Raw genomic sequence first — 23386 nt, 5'->3', positions numbered from 1 at the left:
GGATCTCTCTGACTGTGTTTTGAGACAGGGTCTCACTGAGTTGCCCCGTCTGGCTTTGTTGGCTTCTGTCACGAACCCTCCCGCCTCAGATCCCTGAGCAGCTGGGATTTAGGGCCCACGCCTTTTGGAAAGCTGGTCTGCCTTTCGCATGGTCCCCCGGAGAGAAAACACGAGTTTGAAGATTAAAGTCCCTGGGTGACCCAGAGAAGACGGGCCAGATAGCCAGGGTGGCACGCACCCGGGGCGGAGTCCAGATGACTCGGGCGTGCAAGTGAGGCGGAGCCCTTGCACGCACTGCCTTGAGTGATGTGTCCTCAAGAGGGGGACTTCTTTTTTTTTTTTTCTAGACAGGGTTTCTCTGTGTTGTTTTGGAGGCTGTCCTGGAACTCACTCTGTAGACCAGGCTGGTCTCGAACTCACAGAGATCTGCCTGCCTCTGCCTCCCGAGTGCTGGGATTAAAGGCATGTGCCACCAACGCCCGGCTGAGGGGGGCTTCTTAAAGCTCTTCTTTTGCTTACAATCCATTCCCTCCTCCAGAACACACTGGCTGGGCACTGCCACACGCGTGCTTGGCAAGCCTAGTGAAGCCAGCCCGCAGCAGCCTCCATCCTGCCCCCCTGGTGCTTCCCCGGTCGAGGGAGTGGGGAGCGAGTGAGCAGAGAGAGGGTATAACCAGTTAGCACCACACACACCAGGGGTGACCTCAAGTGCCCCTGGGGCAGAGGAACTCTTGAAGGAAGCTAAGCAGAGAGGGAGCCCTCCCATCGGGGCTGGGGGAAGAGAGCAGGAGCAATTTTAGACCTGAGCCGAGGCTTGCAGGAGGTCACTGAGGTCTTGACGATGAGTCGGGGACAGCGGTATTGGCTGCCGTGTCAATCCCCTGGCCAGAGCAGGTGTGAGGAAAGGGAGAAGATGAGCTCGGGGAAGCCCCCAAGGAATCCTCTTAACAGCAAGACCATGATCCTTACCATTGAGAGAGTTACAGAGACAGACACACAGACAGACACTACAGAGACAGACAGACACACACACACACACACACACACACGCACACACGGCAAGGCAGGGGGGGAAGGACGGAATGAGAGAGTGACATCATCCGCCATGATGATGTCACGCTTGCCCTGGCTCGGTCCCACTCAGTAGGACCGAGACACCAGAGCCAGCAAGTGCCACCCCCACCCACCTTGAAGTTCCCTGACCATGAAAAACCAACGGCAGGGGCCAGGCCCGTGGTTGAGGTCACCCTCTGACAGGTTTCCTGCTCTTCCCTGGCCCTTTAGCTGGTGGCAGTCCTGCGAGAAGTCAAATATCTGAACTTCCAGCAACAGAAAGACATTCCCGGGAGCGCAGAGAAGCTGTTCTCGGAGAATGAGACCTTCCGGAAGTTTGTGGGCAACCTGGAGCTCATTGTGGGCTGGTACAACGAGGTGAGACGGTGCCCTCTGGCGTGGCGTGCCACACGTAGGCATCTGCATATTCAAATGTGCCTCTAGCCACTCTCCATTAGTCACCCGCCAGAGGCATCTATGTTTGGGCGCTGGCTAACGTTGTGCAATTCTTTGTAAAGGCGTTGGAAACTCCCAAGCTTTGGAAACTCCCAAGCTTTGGGACAATACTAACGTCACCCCCAGGCCACTTCTGTCACTTGTGTTAAAGCCAGGGAGAGGCGCCTCCTGAAACCCAGGTGGGAATGACAAGTCTCCCAGCTGGTGATGAGGAGGCCGCATGAGGTGCCTGGGAGAGAAGCCATCACCCTGGGCTTTGCGGTTCAATGATGGGAGAAATCAGAACCACCTGAGATACAATTCAGTTTCTTCATTAGTATTTTACTTTCAATCGTTAGTGTGTGTGCCATATTTATGTGGGTCTCCCTGGAGGCCAGAGGCATCGGATTCTCTGCAGCACGAGTTCCAGCTGTGAGCCAGCGGGTGCTGGGACTTGAACCCTCTACAAGAGCAACGCACACTTTTAGCCACCGAGTCATCTCTCCAGCTTGCGTTTTGGAAATAATTCCAAGACCACACTGCTGGCGGTTGGTTTGGTGGCATTTGTGCAGGGTCCCTAAGGCAGGTTGGGAGCATCAAGGTTTGGGACCAAACTCTCATCTCCGAGGCCTTTCTTCTGCAGATAAAGACAACGGTGATGGAGGTGGAGTTTCCCCTGATCAAGTCAGAACTGGAAGAGATTGATGTCAAGCTGCTGAGCGCCGAGACCACGCTGTTCTGGAACGGCGAAAGTAACTAGGTCACCTTTGTTCTGAGGGTTTGTCTGGGCAGCACCTGCCCCCGACGCTCTGGGGCAAGCAGCCTCTGCTGCCTCAGGCTCCAGGGAGTTGCCTGAACTGCTGTCACCCGTCTTCTTGCCCAGGACACAAAACCTGCCCGTGTCACTTACTGAACTGGGGAACGGCCGAGGGTCCCCGGAGGCCTGGCCTTCCTCGTGTCTAACCCACACACACACAGAGCAAGTCAGTAGAGAAGACATCTTGGCTCTGCTGCTCAAGGCAGATGCTGGAGGAGAGGAAGATGTGGAGTGACAGGGTCTCCTCCCTCCCTCCATCCCTGTACCTTTGGCCCCACCCTGTTCTACTGTCTCAGCCGAGGGGTGGGACCAAGTGTCACCATGCCTGTGACATGCGGGATGACCCCCTTGACTTTTCCTTTAGAAAGAGGCTTCGTTCCTTCCCTCTCCCTCCTGCCACAGAGCACGGCCCTTCTCCTACCACCCCCAGGCCCTGGCAGCTTCCTGCCAGAGCCCCAGCCTCCTCTCCATTCATTCATTCATTCATTCATTCATTCATAGTTGGGAAGAGGCTTCAGTCCCAGGAGCCCGGGGTGAGGCAGGACCCACACACTGGGAAGTTAAGACACCATGCTACCATAGCGGCAGACCACGGGCGGCTTCCACCATCCCGCCCCAGGGAAATCATGCTCTGGAGAAGGGCCACGTGGAGCGCTGAGCCTATCTAAGGAGGGCGGGACTCTCTTTCCCGGTCCCTCCCGGGTCCAGACCGCTTGTGCTCTGTGTTGCAGATGTGTTTCAGTACATCCAGGAGATGCGGGAGGTTCTGCACAATCTGCAGAACCGGATCCAGAAAGCCAAGCAAAACGTAGAAGGAATCAGGCAGGCTATGCAGGTGAGCAAGCTGCCTGGGGCGAGGCCCTGGGGCCGCCAGCGCGCCCAAGCGTGCGCAGAGGCCTCCAGCAGGTGCAGTCCTCCTGGGTGGGCGTGGGGCCCCGCGCCGGGCACCGGGTCGGCCAGGGAACTGTCCCCCCCCCACCCAGTGCTCTGGGCTGTGATGTCAGTGTGCTCCGAAAGCAGGGAGAGCTGAGTCACTCTGCGGAAGAACCGGCTCAGCTCAGTCTGATGCTCTCGGTAGACCGTGCGGTGCGGGGGTCGGGGGAGGCGGGCTGTGCCACGCGCGCCCGGTGGCGTTAGGAATAAGTGGTGGCAAGAGATGGGTGGGTTCGCGGCCAGTGAGGGAAGAGGCGCCCTGCTCGGTGTGGAAGACGCCTTTCTTCAGCCTCAGACAACTTCCAGAAGGCTGAGGAGCCTTCCCTAGCCTCCCTTGAGGGTCTCTGGGCCTCAGTTTGAAAAACACTTGAGGCTGTGTGTTCAAAGGGAAGTTGTGTGTGAGTGCATGTGTGTTGGGTGTGTGCAAGTGTGTGCACATACATGTGCAAGTGGGTGCCTCTGTGTGCACGTGTAGAGAACGGAGGTTAACATCAGGTGTCCTCAGTAGCTCTCCGTCCTACCTTTGGAGACAGGGCCTCCTGAACTTGGAGTTCACCAGTCTGGATAGGCAATGAGTTCCAGGATGCAGCCCCGCCCCCGGCCCAAGCCCCTCACTGGGCTTACAGGCACGTACCGCAGCACCCAGTTTTTACACAAGTGCTGGCGTCTGAGCTGAGGTTCCCATTGTTGCCCAATGCGCATTTTATCCGTCCCAGAGCAGAAAGTCTTTTTAAAAAATCTTTCCCTCCCATATGTTCTCAGCTGTATCATTTTATTCTATGTTTAAAGCAACCACGCGTCCATGCACGCACGCACAGAGCAAGGGGAAAGGCGGCTATGAGCTACGTGTGTTAACCCTGAAGTGCTGGGGGGGGGGCAGTGGCTGAGGTTGAGGCCCATCCAGGTGTACGCAGGAAGACCCTGCCTCAGAACGACTAATGGCAGCACCAACAACAATAAAAACAAAAAACAGGAGACCTGGAGAGACGGCGCAGCAGCTAAGAGCACTCCTGCAGAGGACCAGGGTTCTGTTCCCAGCCCCCACATAAGGTGGCTCACAGCCGCCTAGTAACCCCAAGCTCCAGGGATCCAACGCCCTCTCCTGTTCTGTGGGCTCTACACCCGTGTGCTGTACATGCAGACAGGCAGACACACACACACACACACACACAGATATACACACACGCACACACACACACATGCACACACACACACACAGAAAAGAGAAAATACAGAAACACAAATGGAAGAGCAAAGTCACCGCTCACCGCTGTCTTAGGTTTTGAACGCGGTTTTCTCTTGAACGGCATACGCGTGTCGTCGTCGTCATCCTCCAAGAAAGGCTGGCGAGAGACAAGGGAGGCGGGGCCTAGACCAAGTGTGTGCTCTCTGAAAGGGCTGTTCCTGTGGCTCCCCCCCCCAGGAGTGGTCGGCCAACCCCCTGTTTGAGAGGAAGGACAACAAGAAGGAGGCCCTGCTGGACCTGGACGGGAGGGTGGCCAACCTGAGCAAGCGCTACGCTGCCGTCAAGGACGCCGGCGTGAGAATCCAAGCCATGGTCGCGGTAAGGAGAGCCCTAGGGCGGGAAGAAAGGAAGGAGAGGGAGGCCTCGCTGAACGTTTTACTGAAACATCAAACGACCGAGCGTACCAATGGCTACAGAACCTATTAGCTTCCATCTGAGATGGCCCGACCCAAGAGCAGCTGGCTGTCCCCACGGAGCTTCAAAGCCCAGTTCCGGTTGTCCTGTCCTGTCCTCTGTTCCAAGGTGGCCAGAGCACCACCAGCACTGGTGCTAGGGTCCATGCGGACTGGCGATGCCTTCGCCCTGGGCCAACAGCAACAGGCGCTGCGTGTCTGTGTGTTTTTCCTTCATGGGTCCCCACCCATGAGCGCAGGTGCTGGACACGGGAGATCTGAGGAGCCTTCCCACGCATTCACGCCGCACATCACAGCCAGCATGTGCCAGCGGGCACACGGGTCCCACACCTGCTTTGCCATCTATAAAGTGGGTGTCTTTAACAGAAGCCCCCAGTATTAAGAGCCGGCTGAGTGAGATGGTGGCCAGAGAGCCAATGAGAGCCAGAGTGAGCCAGAGAGAGCCAGAGAGAGTCAGAGAGAGCCAGAGAGAGCCAATGAGAGCCAGAGAGAGCCAGAGAGAGCCAATGAGAGCCAGAGAGAGTCAGAGAGAGCCAATGAGAGCCAGAGAGAGCCAGAGAGAGCCAGAGAGAGCCAGAGAGAGCCAGAGAGAGCCAATGAGAGCCAGAGAGAGCCAATGAGAGCCAGAGAGAGCCAATGAGAGCCAGAGAGAGCCAGAGAGAGCCAGAGAGAGCCAGAGAGAGCCAGAGAGAGCCAATGAGAGCCAGAGAGGGCCAATGAGAGCCAGAGAGAGCCAATGAGAGCCAGAGAGAGCCAGAGAGAGCCAGAGAGAGCCAATGAGAGCCAGAGAGAGCCAATGAGAGTCAGAGAGAGCCAGAGAGAGCCAATGAGAGCCAGAGAGAGTCAGAGAGAGCCAGAGAGGGCCAATGAGAGCCAGAGAGAGCCAGAGAGAGCCAATGAGAGCCAGAGTGAGCCAATGAGAGCCAGAGAGAGAGCCAATGAGAGTCAGAGAGAGCCAGAGAGAGCCAGAGTGAGCCAATGAGAGTCAGAGAGAGCCAATGAGAGCGACCACATCTGTCCCAGCTCCAGCGAGACAGAACTGCCCGGGTGCTGGGTCTTGTTACCACATCCAACCGCTGCTGTGGTGGCTACCAGGACCACTTCTTTCCACCCTGTGCTAACGTTGCCGGAAAATCTGTCTCCTCTCTCCTCTGCCTGAGAACACAGGCTGGGTTACATTTGCATTCATCTGTAGCACTCTTTGTCTTATAGATTCTCCCATCTATCACGTACTTCATCCATCCATCCTACCCTTCATCTATCCCTTCATTCATCTTCAACCCGCCCACTCATATACCCTTCCATCCAGTCATCCATCTATATGTCCACCTACCCACCTATCCACCCACCCACCCATCCACTACTCTGTTCATTTACCTCCCATCAACATTCCTGTCCACACATCCACACACCCACTCATTTGCCTGTTTATGGGCCCACCTGCCAACCAATCCATCCATCCATCCACCTGTCCGTCCATCCATCCATCCATCCATCCATCTGTCCATCCATCCATCCATCCACCTGTCCGTCCATCCACCTGTCCGTCCATCCACCTGTCCGTCCATCCATCCATCCATCTGTCTGTCCATCCATCCATCCATCTGTCCATCCATCCACCTGTCCGTCCATCCATCCATCCATCCATCCATCCATCCATCTGTCCGTCCATCCACCTGTCCATCCCCTGTGCACTGAGCCCTTTATCACTTCTGACCCAGACACTGTCGAGCATCCGTGGTACAGTTGTCACAAAGATGGTCATGGAAGGAAGATACAGACAAAAGACAAGATAATTTACAGTTGTCACTTGTGCCGCAGTGGTGTGGCGTAAACAGCAGGCTGCTTAAGAGAATGTGGGTGGGATCAGGGATGGGAATCCTGATCCAAGTGGGTGCCCAAGGACAGCCTTTAGGAGGAGGTGACTTCTGAGCTGACAGCTGAAAGATCAGAAGGGAAAGATGACAGGAATTGGGGAGGGGGGAAGCCCCCCTGCGTGGAGCCTTCTCTGGGAAAGAGCCCAACGCATTCAAGGGGCTTAACATATCCGCCTCGAGTATCTCGGAACCAGACGGACAGAGACAAGGGTGATGCGTTCTGTCACGGGCTAGGCTGAACAAAGGCAAGTTTGCTCCAGTGAGATCATAGCATGCTTCCCTACACAGGAAAATGCAGAACTGTTCAGAGCAGACACGACCAGCCAGCCCTGGAAGGATTACGTCAACTACATTGACGGCATGGTCTTAGATGAGTTTGACCACTTCATCCGCAAATCTCTAAATTACTTAATGGACAACATGACTATGGACGTAAGTCACTGGGGTGAGGGAGGGGGAAGGAGGAGAGAGAGAGAGAGAGAGAGAGAGAGAGAGAGAGAGAGAGAGAGAGAGAGAGAGGAGAGAGGAGAGTGTCCCCTTATTTCCTGGCTGCTGTGTTGGAATCTGTGCTTCTGATCTGCCTAATGAAAGAGTAGGCAGTTTTGTGGATTGGCAGACTTTTACAGTCTGTTTGTGGTAACCAGCTTGCCCTGGTTTTAAAACTAGAGGTCCTGCATGCCAGAGAACACCCCCAATCCCAGGCTCTGGGGACGGCAATCACCGAGATCTGCCACAACCCAAATACACCGTAGGGCACCTGAACAGGTCTGAGAAAGTGCTCCCAGCCTGCTGCCAGGTGATGCTAGGCACCTCTGTTCCCTTTTCATGGTTACTGCAGAGGGGACTCTTCCCAGTAATGTCAGCGGCCGGCTTCACCTCTCTGTTACCAAGGTGTGCTTGCAAGTCCACTACGCTGTCTTCTCCAAGGGGGATGACACCTTCCCTACTATGCCTTGTCACAGCGTGTGCCGGTCAGCATTCTGTCGCTGGGACGAAACACCCGAGAACTTGAAAAGTAACCCCAAAGAGGAAAGGTTTAGTTTATAGCTCACCGTGCCAAAGATTCTGGCCCGTTGCTTCTGGGCTGTGGTGAACAGAGCGCCATTGCAGGGAGCCTGTTGAAATAAGGGGACACTGTCCTCTATAAAAAAAAAATCCGTTCCCAAACTTCAAGCTACAAATCCATTCACCGACTAGTCCATCAATGAGGTCAGAGTTCTCATGGTCCCATCACTGCTACACTAAGGACCAACCACTTGAGCTCCTGGGAACAGTTCAGTTCAGTGCCATAGCACAGCAGTCCCCAGAGGATCCTGAAGCCGCCAGTAGGAGAAGGCAAAGGATGGATGCCCCCCCCAGCCCTGCAAAGGACTGGACGGCGGCATCCAGAGGGCCTCCCACAAGCCACAGAGGGCAGATGGGTCACGGGGGAACCTGGCCCACGTCTCCATTGCTGCCCAGTCTTTGTCTTAGTATGATCTCTGCTGCCATAGCAGAGTACCCAAGACTGGGTGAGTTTCAGACAACAGACGCAGACACAGCTCGCAGCCTGAGGTCAGGGAGGGGCCCTCCTGGAGCAGACCTTAATGCTGCAACATTTCACAGAGGAAGGCGGAAAGGCCAAATGACAGAGACTTGCAGCCTCAAGCCCACTGTAGTCAGGATCCACACTCACGACCAGGATTCTGCCCACCGCACGGGCTTACTGGAAGACTGGTGTCAACCACGGCCACGACAAATTGCAGACCTAAAATTCTGTTGATGCAATCGGGCATTGCTCCCAACCATAAGGTTTACAGAGCACCCCCACACCGTTGCTAAGCGTCAGTGACACAGCTGACAAGACCAGTGGGTCAAGGGGAGTGGCCATCGAACCCACAAAGGTCCCTCCTTGACGCCGCCAGAGTTCCCAGTGGCCGTGGCCCCCACGGGCAGGAGCCAGCCTCTGTATCAGTGTTCTGAAAAGCCGGGCCATCCTTCACGGTGTCTGACCACCCACACCCTGCAGGGCCTCTCAACACTAGTGAACAGCCCTCCTCATTACAGAGAACTGGGGGGGCGGGGGCGGGGTGGCAGGGCCCCTCCTCCATGGGTCTGATGGGACCTGAGTCTGAGGTGGTCACAGAAAGGACAGCCATACCACTTGCAGGCCATGACACACAACCGGACAGTCCCTGGTGTCGTGGGAAGAGCCCCAGAGTAAAGCCCCACAGCCACCCCCCTGGCGGATGGGGCTCACACCCTGTGTGGCTTTGCAGCCTCAGCAGAGGCACACAGACGTGGACCGCCTACAGCCACGTGGGGGTATGAGAACTTGCCCAGCCCTGTGCGCTCCGTGTCCTAGGGGTGATGAACGGTCACTGTCTCCGTCCTAAGAAATGACGATCCTGGCTTTACAGGAAGCGGCTCTCCCTAGGCCAGGCAGCCGGCGATTGACAGCTCTGAGCTCGGCCATCTGCCTCTTCCTCAGCCTGTCCTTGCTGGCCTTGAGCCCACGACTGTTAGGTGCGCCTGGCCGACAAGGTCCGTGCCAGCAGGAGATGGCCGCTCATTGGCTAGAGTCTCCAATGGGCGGCTGGGCCTCAGTTAGCAGCAGTCGAGGCACTGAGCCCCCCCCCCACCCCGCGGCTTGTTTCAGGAGAGCATCGCGCCCCTGTTTGAGATCCGCATGGAGCTGGACGAGGAAGGGCTGACTTATAACCCGTCTCTGGAGATGGGCGAGGAGGATGGCTTCCTGGCGCTGATCGAGGGCCTGATCAACGACCTCTACAACGTGGCCAGGCTCATCCCTCGCCTGGCCAAGGGCAGAATTAACTACAAGGTCAGTCTCCATCCACCGCCACCTTCCCGCACCCCCCTGCTTGGGTACCAACTGGTGATGGCCCAGCCCGGCCACGCCTGATGCTAACGGATGTGGTCAAGTGTCTGAGGGTGCGTCCCATCAGGTCCCTGTGCGGTCAGGAAGCAGAGAGTGATGGTTGGCTTCCTCCCTGATGCTCTTGCGGGGCAATGGTGCTCCCCACATCCAGGGTGGGTCTTCTCACCAGACTTGAGCCACTCTGTGCCTACTGGTGACAGCCAGGACGAGGGCCAGGGGATACAAGGACAGGCGGGCCTGAAGGGGATGTCAGGTGACTTTTCCTGGGGAGACTTGAACAAACCTCATTTTACCTCAGATAGAGTACGGACAGTAACACGAAGAGCCTACCCCACTCGGGTGTAGCTCAGTGAAGCAATGAATTTATTGGGGTTCCGGACTGAACGGAGGGTTGCTCAAAGGCAGCCGTGTCACCACCAAAGAGCCGCCCCAAGTATGGGTGACAACACTCAAAGCCTGCAGGAGCAGCCTGCGGGAACTGCGGGTAGCCCGCTAATTGGAGAGTGGCCTTTTGCCAGCAGTTGCTACTCAAATGACCTGGGGACCAGCTTTGTGAATCCTGTAAAGGGTCAGGAGTTTCCTAGCCCTTGTGGGTTTCCTCTGCTTCCTGAGTCGGGGGGGCCTCCTTGGAGAAGCCGTGTTTGACTCGGGAGAACAGCTGCACAACACGGAAGGCGTTTCCTTCTCTAGGTTATTTTTGCCTCGCTGACCCTGCCCAGTGGCTGAAAGGAGGTGTTCCGTGTGTGCAGGGAGGGAGGGGCGTGTGTGCGTGCACACGCGCTTCTGCGTTTATCAGATTTAAACTTGCACAGTGAGAGCTAGTGAAGGGCGAAAGGCGTGAAGATCAAAAGAGAAAGGAACAGAAGTCGTCTGACACGTGTAGACATGAATAAAAGCAGAATGCCGCTTCCCGAGGCATTACTAGCCCGAGCAGGGCTACACCCGGGGGTGAGCTTGAACCGCAGATCTTCGCAGAACACGATGAGGAATTTTTAAAGATGCCATAAGCGGCCAGGCGCAGACCCAACCAACTTTCACGTATCGTAGATAACACTTGCTGAGATTCAGCAAGAGGGTAATTTTCTGGGTGTGTAATTAGTTGACAGATGTCCACTCCCACCTTCAACAGTCTGCGTGAGCCCTGTCCGTCCCCACTGCCCATCCCGGCACACGTCACACAGCCAAGGTCTGTGCAAATACAGACTGGATAAGCTGACACCCAAGCCGCCTTGGGGTCGGACAGACCAAAGTCACCCTTGCCAAAACTTACCAACAGGGCACCGTGTACTGACAAGTTTCCCCATCCGGGTCGCTTCCAGGCTGGGAGCAGGCCTGTCACTCGTGAAGGCAAACTCCCCATCCACTGTCCCCACTCCCGTGCCTACAGACAGACCTGGAGGACATCACGGACCTCATAGAGATGCGGGAGGAAGTGTCCAGCCTGGTCATCGGGGCCATGAAGGTGGCCGAGGAGTACCAGGACTCCTTCGAGAGATACTCCTACCTCTGGGTGGATGACCTTCAAGAGTTCATGAAGAACTTCCTCATCTTTGGGCACGCACCCACCCCCGAGGAGCTGGACACCCGGATAGACGACACCATCCCCAAGACGCCACCCAGCCTGGCTCAGTTTCAGCTGCAGGTGTGTGTGTGTGTGTGTGTGTGTGTGTGTGTGTGTGTGTGTGTGTGTGTGTGTGTGTGTGCTGGAGCCGCGTGTGCTGCCCTCGCCCGTGTCACCCCTCCCGAGTCTTCTGGGAGATGACGGCGGTGCCTGATCTGAAACCTGGGTGGCATGATTGCTACGTGGGTTTTACAGTTGCTCGGGACTGGTCCAGTCAGGAGGAGTGGCGTACAATACCACACCCACGCCACACGGGGGAGCAACAGTGTCCCAGGAGGCAGAGCAAGGCTGGGCTTGTCCCTTGCCCCCTGGCTCCTCTAGGCTGGTGGTGGGAATGGCTTCCGTTGCCTTGGGAGGTTCCTGTGCTGAGCTGCCTGGTGTCCCGTCCCACGGTGATGAGGACAGGGACTGTTGATCCTGAGTTTAAGACTCCATGAAAGCCCAGTAAGAGGTGCTTGGGAGCCCTGCACTGAGGGCAGCTCCAGGCTAGGGTTTGCTGTCCAGGAATCAGCCGCCAGGGTCAGCCAGGGCCCAGGTGTAAGGGCACCTGGGATCCGGGAAATGAAAACAGTCCCCGCAGATCTCCTAATTGAGGGAGTGAGAGAGAACCCTCCCCGCTCCCCTGCAGGTGAGAGGGAGCCAAGTCACCAAGATGGGGCGGCCCGGCGTGGGCAAGCAACTCCCATGAGTTGAGGGGCACCTTTTGGGCGTCCTCTGATGCCCCCAAAGCCCTGCTGTTGTTGTCATCCAATGCCACCCCCCCCCGTCCGACTGTCCCCTCGTAGGGGTGGGGCGGAAGGCTCCCTGGGTTTTGGGACAAGGACAAACAGGTGGTGTAGGTTGCCTTGGCACCCTGGGCCACCTGGCTGCCCTCCACGGCCAAGCCGTGCTGGCTCTTGGGGAGGCATGGCGGCCATGGCTGACGGAGCCCATGGCTGTGTTGGGCAGATCGACTCCTACGAGAAACTGTACGAGGAGGTGTCCAGGTGTGAGAACACCAAGGTTTTCCACGGCTGGCTGCAGTGTGACTGCCGCCCCTTCAAGCAGGCCTTGCTCAACACCATCAAGCGCTGGAGCTTATTGTTCAAGCGGTACCTGAGCACCCACGTCACCAACAGGTGAGACTACAGCCCGCTGCTGTGACACCCAAGTCTCCCCGGGGACCTGGACAGCCTGGGGAGGGGGAGGCAGAGGGGGGCGGGGAAGGCGGGAAAGTGGGGACTTCGAGAATGGGGCCTGGCACCTCTGCGTGTGGTTTGGTGTGTGACCAGCTCGGGGCGGGTAGGAGGGTGAAGCCAAGGATGGGTGGGGGGAGGGGAAGCAGTACCCCTCGTGCTCCGTGAGGAAGCCCCGGGGCTGGCAGGAAGGCTGTCCCGGCCAGTAATGGTAGGAAGACTCTAGGGACTGGGGAGATGGCCTTGCTGCCTGCAGAGGGACCCGGACTGAGTCCCCAGCACCCACACGGGTCAGCACCAGCTGCAGCGCCAGGAGCGTGAGCTCCAGCTGAGCCCATCTGGGAGGGGGTGGGGTCCGCTGGCCGCTCTGAGCTGTGGCCTCATGGTAGGGGCTCAGGAATCAGCCCAGTACAAGCTGCTAGGATCTTTGTGTGGCATCTAGGCTGAGGGGGCCACGTGGGGTCAGCGGCTGCCCCTCTCCAGGCGGCCCCTCGAGTGGCGGTTCTAGGGTCCTCACTGAGTTGACACTGAGGGAGCACCCAAGGATGTGAGCGCCTCCCACAGAGAGCGCCTTGTCCTGCAGCCTGGCTGACCTGGAAAGCTTCATGACCGTCACCCGATCGGGCCTCAAGAAGCCACTCAAGGAGGGGGACTACGACGGCTTGGTAGAGGTGATGGGGCACTTGATGAAGGTCAAGGAGAGGCAGGTGGCCACGGACGGCATGTTTGAGCCCCTGAAGCAGACCATCGAGCTGCTCAAGACCTACGGGGAGGAGATGCCGGAGGAGACACACCTGAAGCTACAGGTGGGTCCTGGAGGATCCGTGCGGGAGCGGCGCGCCTGGTCACCGCGGGCTCCACGCCTGCCAGACTCTGGATTCCCAGGGGTACTGAGGCGGGAGGTGGAGCCCTCCCGGAGGACAAGGCCAAGGTGGTCCCCAAGGCTGAGGGGGAATATCCTACTGATGGTTTCGTGGGGCTAAAACCACCTCCACGTCCCTACATCTCCTGCTGAGTGTGGAGGTCACTTCCGGTGCTGGGTGTGAGAGCTAATTAATGGAGGCGAGGCAGAGAGAGCTCCCGGAGATGAGTAAATGAAGAAGCGGCCAGGGACTGTCTACACCCCGGCATTCACTGCTCACATGACATCCGTTGTCAACACGGAGGAAGCCTGTGCTGCTGGGCTATGGGCTGTGCAGGACGGGGCGAGTCCCTCTGGGGAGCCTCCAAGGAGGCCCTGTCCTCCCCAGTCTCCTCCCAAGCCCATCGGCTAGCCTCCCTCCCTTCCTCCCTCCCCCACTCCCTCCCTCCCTTCCTCCCTCTGTCCAGCCACACCAGGTCCATTCCCCTGCCTGTATGTACCAACTGTAGCCACCGTCCAGACCCATGACTCAGGAGTAGCAAGGGACAAGGAACCACAGGCCCACGGCCCCGCCGTGCTGTCATCCAGGGTGGCCCTGCGCTGTAGAGTCGGGCCCCAGAGTCGGTAGGCTCTGACCCTTAAGCGGCAGGGCCTGTGCCTGCCCCAGCCAAGCCACCCTGCTGGAGGTCCAGTTGAAGCCATGGGGCTCGAAGCACATGTGGCCGGTTCCTAGGGGCTCCCGGGCCACGCAAGGGGGGCAACTGGGGTGTGAGGGTGCCTCACAAGGTGGGCTGAGTAGGACGGACTGCCTCATCCTCCTTAGGGAGGTTCAACGGCCTGGACGTTACCACCTGTTCTCTAACTTCTGATGCCAGGCCCTGAGCCCAACCGGCCGTGGGACACACACAGACCTCTGCCTGGGCGAAAGGATTAAAACTGCACACTGGTTTACAGGCACACACACACACACACACACACGAAAGTACACAGGTGGCACACAGGCACTTAACACAGGCACACGCATGCGCAAATGCATACTCGGGCCCACAGTCATCTGTACACACATAAAAACACACGCACGCACACACAGTGTACAGCGTGGACAGGTTCAGGCCGATGAACACAGTGAAGGGTAGGAAAGGCTCTGGCTGGCAGGGGACACAGCCTCCCGGTCCCCTCCACTCCGGGCTGAGTGGGGATGCCTCGAACACCTTGCGCTGCTCTAGAAGCCTCTCCTGAGCCTGCAGTCATCTCACGGCAGAGCCTAAAAGGGGAGACGCGGGGGACTGGGGAGATGGCCTTGCCGGCTCCTGCAGAGGGACCCGGACTGAGTCCCCAGCACCCACACGGCAGCTCACCATTGCCTGTAACTCCAGTCCCGAAGGGGATCTGGCGCCCTCCCTCAACCTCTCCGGGCAGGGCTCGCGTGCGGCGGGTACACACGTACCGACCGTGCAGGCAAAGACTCGGACGCATTAAATACCTTTTAAAAAAGAAAAATAGCTCCAGAGGCAAGATGGAAGGAGACCTCCCTGGCCTTTGCCTCCCACAGGAGCTGCCGGAGCACTGGACCAACACCAAGAAGCTGGCCATTCAGGTGAAGCAGAACGTGGCGCCCCTCCAGGCCAACGAGGTCAACATCCTGCGGCGCAAGTGCCAGCAGTTTGAGGTAGCCTGAGAGGCGGCCCAGCCCAGGGCCGGGGGCATGTGTGGGTGCAGCGCGTGGCCGGGATGCTCTGAGCCAAGCATGCCCCCTCCCTCGCTCTCTCACAGATCAAGCAGCACGAATTCAGGGAAAGGTTCAGGCGCGACGCCCCCTTCTCCTTCAGCGACCCCGACCCCTACAAATCCCTGAATAAGGTACCGAGGCCCTGTGGTGAGATCCCCGTGGCGGCTCTGGGAACCTCTGGGAGGGCTGGTCTCTTCTCAAGTCCTCACTCCCGCAGACAGGGACATGGGTTAAGTGGGCCTGCTGAGAGTGTGTGTGCATGTGTGTGCGTGCGTGTGTGCATACATGTGTAAGCGTGGACATGCGGAATTGAGCCTCCCCCTCCTAGCCACACAGCCTCCACTCTATGGCACTGCTTAGAAAGCTATTTCCGGGGCCCCGCCTGCTGTCCACGGCCACACAGGCGTCCCCTAAGCCTCACAGACAGCTCTCACAGACCTGAATCTGTAGAGAACAAGCTGCGTCTTACTGCGTCCCAGCCGGGGGGGGGCCGGGCGTCACGGAGGGGGCAGCCGCCATCTTGGCTGGAGCATTGCTCTCCTCGAAGGAGACGGGAAGGTGCGGCTGGATGACAGAGAAGATTTACTGGGACATGGTGGAAAAAGAGAGAGAGAGAGAGAGAGAGAGAGAGAGAGAGAGAGAGAGACCAAGAAGGCAGGAATGGGGGCAGGGCAGGGCACATAGTTCTGGGGACACCCAGGCTGGGGCAGCCCGCTGATGTCCCCTCCCCTCCCATCCCAGCAACAAAAAAGCATCTCGGCCATGGAGAGCGTCATGGACGCATTGTGCAAGTCGGCCAGCCTGTTCGAGGTCACGGTGCCGGACTACAAGCAGCTGAAGGCCTGTCACAGGGAGGTCCGCCTGCTGAAGGAGCTCTGGGACATGATTGTCATGGTGAGTCAGGCTAGGCCCTGGGGGATGCGGGGTAGGGACTCTGCAGGCGGCTATAATGGCACCAAGAGGGGACCTGGCTATACGGACGCATCAGCGGCAGCTTCCCAAAGGACCCCAGCTGGGGCCACTTCCTAGAGTCCTTTGCAGCTGGGGCCACTTCCCAGAGTCCTTTGCAGCTGGGGCCACTTCCCAGAGGCCTTTGCAGCTGGGGCCACCTCCCAAAGGCCTTTGCAGCTGGGCTCAGCTCTGTGCAGTATCATCTCCCTCCTTCCCACCTATCTTCCCTCAGACTTCCTCCAATCCATTCTTCTTCATAAGATCCTGTCTGCTTTCATGGCTTGCGTGCGTGCCTGTGTGCATGTGCGTGTGTGTGTGTGTGTGTGTGTGTGTGTGTGTGTGTGTGTGTGTGTGTGGCCTATTGAGTATAATTTGGGTTGCTTGCCCAAGCACAGGTGTAGGTAGAGTCTTCCTGTCCCAGGCAGTGGTGGTGCACGCCTTTAATCCCCAGCACTCCGAAGGCGGAGGCAGGAGGTTCTCTGTGAGTTCGAGACCAGCCTGGTCTACTACTGGGCGAGTTCCAGGACAGCCTCCAAAGCTACACAGAGAAACCCTGTCTTGAAAAGCCAAAACAAACCAAAACGAAAACAAAACAGAAAGACCATGTCTCACGTGGTTCTTGTGGGCTGTGAGTTCACAAGCACGATTGTGACCGCCACGTCCAGAAGACAGGAAGGAATGCACACCTGCAACCCCAGCACCAGGGAGGCAGAAACAGCAGGAAGCTCTAGACAGGGCCAGCCTGGGCTACATAGCAGGCTCCAAGCCAGCCAGAGCCATGAGTCCATTAGAGCCGCCATAGAGACACACCACACACCCTGGAAGCTCACAGGCCATGGATGGTGGTGCTTCTTACCAACCTGGGGAGTCCAAAATCCACACAGACTTGGAGACAGATGAGGGCAGCAGCTGCCGTAGCAGAAATCACTGAAGGGAGCCTGGCCCAGGAGACGGGAGGGCAGCTCAGGAAAAGGCGTCAAAAACCAACCAGCCAGGACATGCATGGTGACGGGATGCGGAGAGGTCTCAGATCTCCCCGAGAGGCAGGGTCACCGAGCCCTGTTCAGGTGAAGGTGTCAAGTCTCCTGTCCTCAGGTTCACATCCTGCAGGCACTGGGTCTTTCTGGGTCACACGTTCTTGCCAAGTCCAGGCCTCTCCTCCTCCAGCGCCCGTGTCTACAGTCTGATGAGCCTGGATGGAAGGGCACAGGCTCTCGGCATCTCCCGGTTCCATTCCTGGTGGAAATTTTTGTTTGTCTAGTGTGTCTCTTACTGTCCGAATCGAGGTTTCTCCTATGCTTTTCTTATTAGTCAGTATAAGCTCGGTTATCGTGCTATAACAAGCATCCCAAACACTGAGCAACAGCAGCAGCAAAAATGTTATTTCTCACACTCCGGTTCCAGGCAGCTGTCTGTCAAAGGCAAGCTCAATATTGCAGGCTTCGTATCGATGCGACTGCCAAGGCAGGCAAAGAGCACATTGAGTCAGGAAGCGGTGGTCGGGCCCTCCCGAAGTCCAAGAAGTGCACAGATCCTGGAGGAGTTTGAATTGCTGCCGAGTAGCGTGGTTACAGTTTCCTTTTTAATGGAGTTTGTCTTAACTTAGCACTTTGCTGGTTTGTTTTTGTTTTTTTACGAGACAGGGTTTCTCTGTATTGCTTTGGAGGCTGTCGGTCCAGCCCAGCCTCGAACTCACAGAGATGCGCCTGCCTCTGCCTCCCGAGTGCTGGGATTAAAGGCACGCGCCACCACTGCCCGGCCAATTTAGCACTTAAAAAAAAATAAAAATAAAAATAAACCTAAGACAACACATCATGGCTTATGTTCCCCACGCTCTGCAGCCGCAGATGGAGCCAGGTGCTGGGGGGGCGGAGGGGGGTGACGCGTGCTGCTCTCACTGCAGGTCAACACCAGCATCGACGACTGGAAGACCACCAAGTGGAAGGACATCAACGTGGAGCAGATGGACATCGACTGCAAGAAGTTCGCCAAGGACGTGAGGTCTTTGGACAAGGAGATGAAGACGTGGGATGCCTTCGTGGGGCTGGACAACACCGTGAAGAACATGATCACCTCTCTGCGCGCGGTGAGCGAGCTGCAGAATCCCGCCATCCGGGACCGCCACTGGCAGCAGCTCATGCAGGCCACCCAGGTACAGGGCTCGATGCAGGGGCCAGAGGGAGGGATGGCAGCCGGGCCAGCCCGAGCTGCCCGAGCGGTGGAGGTGGGGTGGCTTGTCAGTGCGTGAGGTCGACAGAGCCGGGCGTGGGCTCCGGGCTCGTTCCTGCCTGCAGCCCTGCTGGCGTTTCTCTCTAAGTCTTTGACTTCATGCAGGTACACAACGTATTTTGGTCACCCTCACTCCCCCTGTTACTATCCCTCAGCCCCTCCCACCGAGCCCTCTCTTCTCCCCCAAGCCCCCCCCCTTATTTTCCCGTCTTTTGTTTGCTTCTTTTATTTGTCATGACTGAGTTCACCTAGGGGTGCTTCCTTGAGCGCGGGTATAGGGGTTATTTAACTAGAGCAAAGGTAACTTACCAGTGGCCACGCCTCTGAAGAAAAGGACTCTCCTTCCCCCAGCATCCATTGCTTGCCGAGGGGCCTTGCGATCCCCTCTCCCACCATGCTGGAATTTTTGCTGGCTTGACCAGCTGTGAGTCACTGCGCTAACCACTGCCCACTGCGCACAGAAGCTTCTCTGGCTCCTGCTGAGAGAGCAGCACTGGTCTCTGAGTGTAATCACAAACACTTAGAAGGCCGTGTGACACTGCATCCACTTAGCAAAACAACAGTAGTGTGTCAACCCCATGGCCTGTGGCCTCCCCAGCCATGGACTTCTGACCAGGTCTATAATAACAGACATAAGCTCCCTGCCCCCATTGTGAAGCAGGGCCTCAAATCCTACCAAACCTGGTTGGTTAGGCCACAGCAATTGCTCCTGCGAACGCATCTTGTCTGGCAGGTTGGCGTTTGCTGCCATGGCCTTGAAACTCATCTTCAGAGGCCCTGTGTGCTAATGTCACTCCAGGCCCCGGAATCGCATAGCCGGTTCTGATTGTCATTGAGTGTCCATATGGCACAGGGAGGCTTCGGACGATGAGCTGTGCAGAGGCACAGGTAGTGATTCGCGGGACCAGGCTCAAACGTAGGTTAAATATAATGTATTTCGGGGAGAAGTCACTTGCACCAGGAGCAGATGGCTGCCGTAGGTTCCCGCTCTAAGGATCCACACTGGCTGGCTGCCCCTATGACTCGACCAGATGTAAGAGAGAGCCACCTGTCCCCACCCCAGACCTAACTGCCCCCCACCCCTTCACATCCATACCTGTGACCACGCCCAAACAGGCGTGGTCTGCGCTGCGGGTGTGGGCGGGGTGGATATCTCACTACAGAGCTGCTCCTCTGACACCCCTTTGTATCTGAGCTCAATTCCCAGCACCCCAACATTTCCAAGGATATCCCCCAGGCATCGGTCCTGGTCTCAGCACACACAGAAAGCAGGCAGGAGCCCAGCTGCCAACGGTGAGCAAACTGTACCCAGCAGCTGCTCCACCCGACTCTACAGGCCAGCAAGGCACACACAGGAAACCTGGTCCCTGCCCCGCCCTCTGGCCATCAGTGACAAAAGAATGGTGTGCGCTGTAGGAGAGGGACGTCCTCTCGTCTGTCTCTTTACTCTTCTTAGGCTGGCTGAGCCCCGTTCATCGTCCTGATAGAACTCATCTACTGGAGGCCTGTCTTAGGGTTTCCACTGCTGTGAAGAGACACGTGACCACGGCAGCTCTCATAAAGGAAAGCATTTAACCGAGTGGCTTGCAGTTCAGAGGCTCAGTCTAGTTGCATGCTGTCACGGTGGGACGTGGCAGCATGCAGGCAGACGTGGCACTGAAGAAACAGGAAGTGGTCTGACAACACTGGGCGGTGTCCTGAGCACAGGAGACCTCAAAGCCCCGCCCCCCCCACAATGGCATGCTTCCTCCAACAAGGCCACACCCACTCCAACAAGGCCACACCTCTAATCGTGCCACTCCCTTTGGGGGGCCATTTTCTTTTAAACCACCGCATTCTACTCCCTGGCCCCCAAAGGCTTGTAGCTGTATCATAAAGCAAAAAATACATCCAGTCCAACCTCCAAAGTCCCCATAGTCTATCACAGTCTCAAACTTATTGAAAAGTCTAAAGTCCAAAATCTCTTCTGAGATTCGTGCAATCTCTTAACTGTAATCCCCTGTAAAATCAAATTTCGCAAAAAGGAAATCACGCACTTCCAACGTATGCACAGGATATACTGTTACCACTCCAAAACATAGAGAAGAGAGGATAGTGAGGAAATACTAGACCTGCAGCAAGACTGGAAACCAGCTGAGGAAACGTGAGACTCTGTAGTAACAGGGTTTCTTCCCCACAGTAAGTTTCTCTGCCAACACAGTGAGCCAGACGGAGCCAAACTGAAAAACAGCATAGCAGCAGGTTTCTTGAGCAAAGCTACTCCCGGGCGAGTTCACCGGTCCCAGAGATCAAGGCTGGAGAAGTCACACACCCAGGCCAGGGCAGGAAAGTTTTATAGATGGTGGGCAAGGGGCGATGACACGTCTGCCACAAGCTGGGTTTGTGCCCAAGTACGGTCGAAAGCCCAGCACCTAGGCAGGTGCTTGGGCAGCTGGTGGCATCAGGGAAGGAAGTTGCAATAGTCTCCAAGAATGCGGAACTTGGCTTTTTGGTGCCTTTACTGTATTCAGAGACTGTTCTGGCAGGTGGGATTTGGGGAGAGGGAGAGAAGGAATGGGGATTCCCAGACCATGCAGGGGTGAACAACTGAACATGTTTCTCCATATCAAAACACTCTTCAGATCTCCAACTCCTTTCAGCTTTGCCGACTGCAACACAACTTCTGTCTCTTGGGCTGGTCCCGCTCCCTGTCAGCAGCTCTGCTCAGCAGATGCCCCACAATTCTGGCATCTCTAACATCTTGGGATCTCCAAGGCAACCTGGGCTTCAGTTTCACACACTGGTCTTTCTGGGTCTCCATTCAGGGGCCAGGCTGACGCATGCCTGGCCTCCACAGCTTTCCCCGGTTGTAGAAGGAAATTCTATAATGCCTTTCTTCTCTCCTTGACTCTAAAACCACAGCCACTCTGAGTCTGAAACTACCAAGTTCTGCTGCTTGCCGGGGCTGCAACACGGCCCCCTTGCTCAGTTGCATCTTCACCAGATTTTTGTTTTCCATAGTTTCCTTCACTGCCTGAGCTTGGCTGTTCTAAAATATTCTCTGCAGACCAGGCTGGCATCAAACTCTGAGATCTGCCAGCCTCTGGCCTTCCCAGTGTTGGGATTAAAAGTGTGCTCCACCACACCCAGCTCTAAGCTTTTCTTTAGTTTCTTTTCACAAGTTGGAAACTTCGTTGGGTGGCATCTCGCCCTGAGGTCACCACTCCCTTTATTCCATTTCTTTCTTTCTTTCTTTTTTTTTTTTTTTTTTTTTTTTTTGGTTTTTCAAGACAGGGTTTCTCTGTATTGTTTTGGAGGCTGTCCTGGAACTCTCTCTGTAGACGAGGCTGGCCTCGAACTCACAGAGATCCGCCTGCCTCTGCCTCCCAAGTGCTGGGATTAAAGGCGTGCGCCACCAACGCCCGGTTTATTCCATTTCTTAATCCGTTTATTTCTCCGAACACAGGATTTAAGCTCCATTCCGCTTCCTTGTTTCCCTTTTCTCAATCTGTATGTGTTATGTTTTTATTTTCTCAGCTTGTTCCTTTTCATTATAAATCTTCATTAAAGTTAACACGAATAACCACACAGCCGACTCTATACTAGGCTGCTTTGATATTTCCTGTCAACAGAATTAATCCCAAACTCTTAATTGTAGCCTCAGGCGGTTCTTCAGACAAAAGCAGCCGCTTTCTTCACCAAAGTATCACAAGAACGATCTCTAGGCAGCCTACTAAAATTCTCCTCTGAAACCTCTCAAGCCAAGCCTCACAGTTCATCAAGCCACACCCGGCGCCACTGTCGCCCACGCTCCTACGAGTGTGGCCCACTAAGCATCACTTAAAGCAGCCAACTGCTTCCCCAACCCACAGTCCCCCCAGGTCCACATTCCTTTAGACAAAAGTAGGATCAGGCCCATCACAGAAGTAGCCCACTCTTGGTACCAACTTCTGTCTTAGGGTTTCTATCGCTGTGAAGAGACGCATGATCATGGCAACTCCTATACAGGAAAACATTTTATTGGGGCTGGCTTAAAAGTTCACTGATCATCATCATCATCATCATCATGGTAGACATGGCGGCACCCAGGCAGACACGGTGCTGGAGAAGGAGCTGAGAGTTCTACATCTTGATCTGCAGGCAACAGGAAGGGAGCTGAGACATACTGGGCATAGCTTGAGCATATGTGAGACCTCAAAGCCCACCCCCACAGTGACACAAGGCCACACCTCCTAATAATGGCATTCCCTTTGTGGGCCATCTTCTTTCAAACTACCTCAGGGTGCACACAACAGGAGTTTTGTGAGCATGCCCACTGCCCACAGAGCCCAGAACCTTGGAGGGGGTGCAGCAGCCCTGGCTCTAACTATCATCTCAGCAGGCACATTTTAGAGAAGTGTGGAGACCGCAGAGCAGGGCCGGGGAATGTGGGTGACTCGCAGGTTTGGGCTACAGAGTGGCCCACAAGCAGATGCCTTCTATAAGCTCCCACAGTGCCCTTGCTAGGAGAGTGAGGTGAGGAGTCATCTTGGGTAGTTCCCAGAGACTCGGGGCACCTTGATAAATCGATGCCCTGCCTGGAAGCAAACAACCAAGGGCAGAGAACTTTTCCTTCAGTCCAGTGTGTAGCGGTGAGCTGTCCAAGCCATCATCACTGCGCTCCAAATGGCAAGTGTCATAGCACCTGGAAGAGGAAGCCACATCCAAGAGGAGGGCAGAGAAAAAGGCACTAGATACGGACTTGCCTGGGCCTTAGTAGCTAGCCGCCAGGAAAGACACAAGGACAAGGACAAGCGGGCTGGGGTGGAACGGACTCGGATGGATGAAGGAAGCACGGGAGCTAAGGCTGGGAGACAGAGACAAGGCAGGAAGCACAGTGTGGGTTCAAAACCCATGTTCCTGCCACGAGGCCCCACCAGGGCAACCCTCCTAGAAGGGTCAGACCCGGGTCTCAGAGTGCCTGCCTGCTCCCAAGAGGGCGGCTCCCGGGCTGTAAGACCCGAAATTTTCCAGACTCTAGCACCCCACCCGAACATGCTGGGAGAGATCCCAGGGGCTCTGACAAGCAACCACCATGCCCTGCTAAATCAGGAGGGTGGCACGTGGCAGCAATCCCAGCACTGGAGAGGCTCAGTGAAAAGGTTTGAGAGTTCAAGGCCAGCCTGGGTTGTGTAGTGATATAGCCATC

General features: G+C 56.4%; 1 protein-coding gene across 1 annotated transcript in view; it reads left to right on the top strand.

The window, feature by feature from the left end:
* Positions 1-4793: 4793 nt before the first annotated feature.
* Positions 4794-23386, top strand: part of LOC101842603 (dynein heavy chain 17, axonemal) — a 33270-nt gene continuing 14677 nt past the window's right edge. The window contains exons 1-11 of the mRNA XM_040748076.1: positions 4794-4802; positions 5007-5246; positions 7063-7206; positions 9413-9595; positions 11040-11294; positions 12222-12391; positions 13032-13254; positions 14863-14979; positions 15084-15170; positions 15781-15933; positions 17894-18142. Coding sequence (XP_040604010.1) covers positions 4794-4802; positions 5007-5246; positions 7063-7206; positions 9413-9595; positions 11040-11294; positions 12222-12391; positions 13032-13254; positions 14863-14979; positions 15084-15170; positions 15781-15933; positions 17894-18142 — 1830 coding nt within the window. The remainder of the gene's footprint in view (positions 4803-5006; positions 5247-7062; positions 7207-9412; positions 9596-11039; positions 11295-12221; positions 12392-13031; positions 13255-14862; positions 14980-15083; positions 15171-15780; positions 15934-17893; positions 18143-23386) is intronic.

Source organism: Mesocricetus auratus, unplaced genomic scaffold, assembly GCF_017639785.1.
Source record: "Mesocricetus auratus isolate SY011 unplaced genomic scaffold, BCM_Maur_2.0 Super-Scaffold_100007, whole genome shotgun sequence".
Classification (NCBI taxonomy): domain Eukaryota; kingdom Metazoa; phylum Chordata; class Mammalia; order Rodentia; family Cricetidae; genus Mesocricetus; species Mesocricetus auratus.
The sequence above is the reverse complement of the archived record's forward strand: the minus strand, read 5'-3'. Positions and strand labels throughout refer to the sequence as shown.